The 6,354-nt window shown below is 50.4% G+C and overlaps 1 protein-coding gene across 1 annotated transcript in view; it reads left to right on the forward strand.

The window, feature by feature from the left end:
• Positions 1–68: 68 nt before the first annotated feature.
• Positions 69–6,354, forward strand: part of LOC113217584 (homeotic protein proboscipedia) — a 95,857-nt gene continuing 89,571 nt past the window's right edge. Inside the window, exon 1 of the mRNA XM_052277572.1 lies at positions 69–872. Within this exon, the coding sequence (XP_052133532.1) occupies positions 281–872 (592 nt within the window). The 5' untranslated portion in view covers positions 69–280. The remainder of the gene's footprint in view (positions 873–6,354) is intronic.

Consider the following 6,354-nt stretch of genomic DNA (forward strand, 5'->3'; position numbering starts at 1 on the left):
CCCCCGCTCCCCCACCACCGGGCACTGCCGGCGCGCCGCCCCGGCCGCCGCTCCTGCACGCCGCACTCTGAGACCTCCCTCCTCCCGGCGTGTGCGGCAGGCGCACCGCGGTGTGCGCGGCGCTCCGGGCTCGGTGCTTGTGTTTGTGTCGTGCGTCTGCGCCCGTGCGAGCGCGAGCGCGTGCGTGTGTGCGTGCGTGCGTGTGCGTCGCGAGTGCTTCAGTGTGTGTGTGTGTGTGTGGTGCAGTGATATGGTGCAGTGGTGAAATGGTGCGGTGACGATGCCGGCCAGCGTGCTGACGGACATGCGCGGGAAACGCGACCGGGAGGCCCCCGCGCCCCACCACCTGGGCCCCCTCGGGGGCCTGGGTCCCGCGCTGGGGCCGGGAAACGTGGGCTGCGTCCTGGAGGACGACCTGGACGACGAGGACGAGGACTTCGACGAGCTGAAGGGGGCTTCGCCAGCCCTGGACGCCGTCAACAACGGCGGGCCCGCGGTGCCGACGTCGCAGGCGGCGCCGCCACCGGGTGGGCCCGTCGGGCCGGGCGGCCCAGGCGGACCCGGGGCGGGATTCTGGCTCGCGGCCGTCACGGCGGCCACCCTGGGGCCTGCGCACGGCCAGCACCCCATGGAGCACGCAATGGCACCCATGAACACGGAGACGGGCTTCATCAACAGCCAGCCGTCCATGGCCGAGTTCATGACGGCCTTGCCGCACCCCCACATGGACATGCAGGGCCCCGGCTCGCTCAGCCCGCAGCCAACCGGGCCGGGTGGTTACCCGCCCATGGGCGAGGGACACCCGGGCGTCAACGTTCCCGAGTACCCCTGGATGAAGGAGAAGAAGACGACTAGAAAGAGCAGTCAACAAGGTAGGGGAACGTTCGGGTTCACTGGTAAAACAAAGGTAGGAAACTTTTCCAATTCCAACCTTTAAAAGGCACTAAAGTAGAAAAGGCACTAAACATTTCGTTTTTTCTAAATATTTGACTGTCAAGCTATGCAATCATATTTTGATACTTAGAATCATATTCCTCATAAAATTCCGCGTCGAACGAGCTACTACATGATAGGGTTCTGATTCCAAATGATATAGATTAATTTCATTTTAAATTCTTCATTTCTTGCAGTAAATTTGCTTGCCGTTCAACGGAACCCCATCTCATTTATGCTCGTTCGATGCGGAATTTCGCGAGGAATCCGATGGTGCACAGTAAAATTCAAATACTTTACTGTGACAGGAGATATTTCAGAAAAAACACTTTGGTGCCCCTAAACTGCGTTTAGCGCCCCTGGAAAGGTAGGAATTCCTACCTTTGTTTTACCAGTGTTATTCTGCTCATTCTTGGACAAAGTCAACTGAGATATAAAAATCGGTTTTACTTTTGGCCGCATTTGCTACTGCACCTCAACCTCTGAAAAACTCCCGTCGTGGGTTCTGGAAACCAAACACTTTAAAGTTTTAACCATCATACAAGAGCTGGAAACGTTAAAATTAATCCGTCACCGCCGCGATTGTTTTTCCAAAAATAAATGTGCGCCAGAAAACGTTAGCGTAACAGGTATCTCAACTCAAAGCTGTTGCCGCAGCGGCTAGTGAAGACTAAAATAATACCGTATCGTATCGCTTCCACCGTCCATATCACCTGAACACATCCTGCACCGACTTTAGACGAATGTCTGCCGGCACACGGTCTCTAAAGGGGTATGAAAAGTGGCAGTTCGGCTAGTGTCCGATGTGCTTCGCCGGCAGGGGGTCGCCCGGCAGGGTCCCGGACTCCGTTGCCGCTGCGGGAGTCCGGGGTCTCCCAATTAAAAGTCAATGGCCGTCGACACGCGGGGTTAGCTCGGCGATTTGTCTCGAACAAATTGAAACGTTTGCATATCCAAGGGGTTTTTGGAAGCCGGGTCCAGACGTCTCGCATCACTCATTGGCCGTTATTCTCTGTTCGGCGGTGAACTATGAACCCTCTTCAGCCGGTGAAAAAAGATGCCGGATATGTAAGTTTCTACAAACATTAACAACAAAAATTACTTGTCAATAAGTGTTCCAAAGGTATAAAAGGTTACAATTGTGGCCATTGTATCTTTTTTCATCGGAACGGATAATTTCCATGTGTACTATCTTTTGAACGGGATGTTCGCTTTAAAAGTGCTAAATGTCTATCTTAATGTCTTCCGAACCGTTATACCAAAAGCCATTGTTCGGGAAATTACCTTCATTTTGGAAGAAGTATATATGTGGTGAAATTATGCCGTGATTCTTTCCTTAGCACGGCACGGACCAACTCCCGCGATTCACCGCAGAAAACGTGTAAAAATTTTCACTTGACTGTATATTTACTTATGACGCCATATAACACAACTCTATAAACTTAGGCGATAAAGTCAGAGAGAGAGAGAGAGAGAGAGAGAGAGAGAGAGAGAGAGAGAGAGTGGTGAAGGGAAGGACGCAAATGGGTCGTAAAAGTAAGAGAGTGAACGCAAACTGTTGTACTTCTGGCGGACGTGACTCGTAGTACTTGTGGCTTTGACGGCTGCTCACTCGCTGTGACAATTCGCACATCATATCGGGAGCAGTTCCACAGCAGTAAACCTGGCGTGCGAACATAGCAGAAGCGGCGGACAAATTCGCACGCGTAAATGTCTCACAAGTGGGAACGTTCATGATCACTTTTGGGCATTGTCTGGTGCATTCGTGTTTGCTTGGGGCCCTTGTTTTTGGTTTCATTTTTTGCGCAAGCTAGGAGCCCTGTGGCGGGCTACGTCTGTAACAACAGCTTGTCAGCGCCGCTTTTGCTCAAGTGTCCGACGGTTGCGTCACGTCCGCGTCACGACTGCAAGGGCAGCAGGGGCTCCTTACCCAAACCAGGGCACCGGGCACCAAGGGACCCACCAGTTTCAGTTCTGAGAGAAGAAAAGAGTCCAAACCACTTCTGAGGGAGGGAGCTTTTTATTTTCGATACTCCCCGTTACAATATTTTTATCTTGTTTGCTTGTGTGAAATAACATACACAAGAAAATAGCATCTATAAGTTATATAAAAATCGGATGTTACACATTGTTATTGTTGTTACATAAACCGTATACCGATGTTCCTCTAAAAATGTGTAGACCTCGTGGGAAGACTATATAAATTGATTGTTTTTAGACGATCCAGTCTATACCAGCAGGTTTGGCGCGCGGGGGAGCGGTGCGTTAGGGAGTCGTCCGCACTTCCCCCCGCCGGCCAACAATCACTACTGTGCGCTAGGCCACTCCCCATCCACGCGCTCCCAGCCCCACAAACAATATACACTCAACACTCCTCCAAGCCTGGCCTGAAGGTGGCCAGGGCGAGGGCGCAGGGCCACCGAGGCCTCGACTCCAACGACGAGCACCTCTGGTTGCCCGGTCTAGCGCTCGTCCAAAACGAGGGCGATCACCACGTCGCCACTCACTCGCCCAACAACTGCCTGGTGCCTGGTCTCGCAAGGGAACTCATAAGAAGTGTTAGTCCACCAATTTTGTTCCACCTTGGGGGTTTTGTGAGGGTCAGTGTCAGCAAAGACGGACGACCAACAACGCACAAGGCCGTGAATCTCAGAACAAAGAGTCGTAACTTCTCTTGTTCTAGAGAGCAATAACGTATTTAATTAGTAGAAATAATTTTGTATTAGATTTTCTTTTATTCGGATCGTCTATTTGTTAACACGCAGTGTTAACGTTTTTTACACTAACAGCTAGAGCGAATTGACGAATTTCTTTGATTCCCTTTATTCGACAAGCAAAACTTCAAAATTTTGTTGTTGAGTCTTTATCCGCAAAGCTTTCTTTTTATTTAAGTTTCGCAGGGAATGCGATTGTGGTGAATTTCACTTTTCTAGTTGATCGTTCTTTGTGGTAGTGTAGCGAGGTGGGCCGCCACGCTGCTGCACCGCCGCGGATTTCAAGTCGCCTGGGCGGTTCTTGACGGCCAGGTGACGGGCACCCGGCCCCCCTGGCAGGCGTACGGCAGGCACTGGGACTGGGCTGGCATGCTGGCTTGGAGTGCTAACTTCAGGGCGGTCAGATGAAAGAACGGATGCTGCGTCCGTCTATATAAGGGAGGGCATGTACGACGGCGTGGCCAGGGAGAGAGAGAGAGAGAGAGAGAGAGAGAGAGAGAGAGAGAGAGAGAGAGAGAGTGAGGGAGGGGAGAGAGAGAGAGGGGGGGGGGGGGCGATTGACTTTCTACCGACAAAGGTTGGAACAGCCATGGGACTTTGGAAGCCTTCGGGGGCTAGGTGGGCTTGGGGGAGGGGGGGGGGCTTCGGTTTGGATAGCATTATCGTTTAAAAATACAAAGGGTAACAACAACCTTGACACATTACGCTGTGCAGATAAACCTATCACACTAAAAGTGTGAACTATCAGAGGCATTGCGTTGCTTTGAACACTTTTGTGTATTAATTTGTACGTAATCACGCATTTTGCGCAAAAAAACGACGAAATATAAGTTGAACTTAGCACGAACGATTGCATTAAAACGGACTTATACATTTAACGTGTAAATTTAAAACGGCCCCAGTTTGTCCACTGGTGACTTGTCTTGTCATAACTGCGGGCGTTAAGGTCTCCACTCCGCCCCCCTCGCCCCCCCCCCCCCCTCCGGCTAGAGCGCCGAGCTCACCTGCTCAGTGAATGGCTGCTTGTGCTCGGTCGCGCGTACACATGACATGAAAGGAGCTTTTGGCGCGAAATTCGAACCTCACGCAACGCGCAACGCCGATCAATAGGCCTGCGGGTTGGGCGGGGGGACAACAAAAAGAAGAAATAATGCGAGAATATTTAGAACGAACTTGCCAGGGGGGAGAGAGAAGGGTGTCGAGAAAGACGGGAATAGAGAGAGAGAGAGATGCGCGGGAACGGAGGGAGGGAAAGGGAGAAGGGTAAAAAAATAAAAATAGGAGACGTGACGTCAGCTGATTGACTGATGAGTAGACCACCCCACGGTAAAGCGTCGACTGGATTTGTAGCGAAAGAGCGGTGAAACACGGCCGTGGAGGGACGCGACTGTGCGTGGTGCCAACGGCATCGTGGGGAAAGTAACGGATTCCGAAAACAAAAATGTAATTGCCGTGATATGGCGATCAATGCACATTTTTTAATGCACTGAACATTACATAAATATTGCGCCAAGAATTGATGCCTATGTACGTTGTGTCCCCCCCCCCCCCTCGAAAATGCAGTTTCGTCCGTTAACATTCATCCGTTACACATCCGGCATTTTGACAATAAGGGCATGATCATTCGTTCTAAATTTTCTGTAAATGTTTCAGTGTATCAATTCTGGACGACGATATTCAAAGAATCAGTACATCCAATGATTACATCCTATATTTACTATTGTGCTCCGTCAATTCAAATGCATACATTGTTTACTATAAATGGAGAGTATGGCGTGTATACTTAAATTAATGTGTACATGTTCATGGGCATGTGCATGGGTATGTTAACATTGATTAACCCTAATAGAAAACGAAGGTCCTATTCTGTCCCTAGTTTGTTCCAAAGTTGTCCCTCAAATTTGTGAGGGACTAGAACGGGATTTCGCTTGTTTTGAAATCCCTCCGAAGTTTCATTTTGGTGAAATCCCTCCGAAGTCCCTTTTCTCTCCGGCCCGCCTTTTGGTGCCGTTTTCAGAAGATAGAGAAGGGGGCTTCCTGGACAATTTTAAGTACGTCAGACGACATCAGATGGGCCGTAGATACACTGCGTGTGCGTATAGGTTCATACTCGACGTAGTTAGAGACAAATACAGTAGGAGCGCTGTAGCGCTTTGCAGTACAGACTGGAGGGTACCCTCGGAGGGACTTCCGCGGGACTTCAGAGGCTGGGATTCTTCCAAATCCCTAAGTCCTGTTTTGCCCCCTTTTGGTACTTCTGGGGGATTTGGGATAGGACCTACGAAGGGATTTCAAAATTGGGACTCCGGAGGACCTTCGTTTTCTATTAGGGAAAGTATACAGGAAAGCATACAATAAAGTACAAAGTATAAGTACGCTTTATTTTAAGTATACAATGTACGCATTTGAATTGAAAGAGTTGTCACTTAATTTCGCTTCTTGCGGCTCCCCATTTGCAGCCTTGACTCTTGCTGAGTTGGTTTGTAACAGTTTTACACAGACGAATGAGGTCCTAGTCAGTGAACGCGGCCAGAAAACAAGCGGGCTACAACACGTTCTTTGGATTTGTTTGCGTTGTCTGTTTGTAGCGAGACTCGCGGGTTATCAATCGTTCTCTCCCGATACGATCACGGGACGCGGCGCCGCTGCCGCTTCAATTAGAAATGTGTCGGGCCAAGACCACGCCCCCTCTCCTGCAACCCCCCCC

The sequence above is a fragment of the Frankliniella occidentalis genome, unplaced genomic scaffold (genome assembly GCF_000697945.3).
Source record: "Frankliniella occidentalis isolate FOCC.00 unplaced genomic scaffold, Focc_3.1 Scaffold11, whole genome shotgun sequence".
In the NCBI taxonomy this organism is placed as follows: domain Eukaryota; kingdom Metazoa; phylum Arthropoda; class Insecta; order Thysanoptera; family Thripidae; genus Frankliniella; species Frankliniella occidentalis.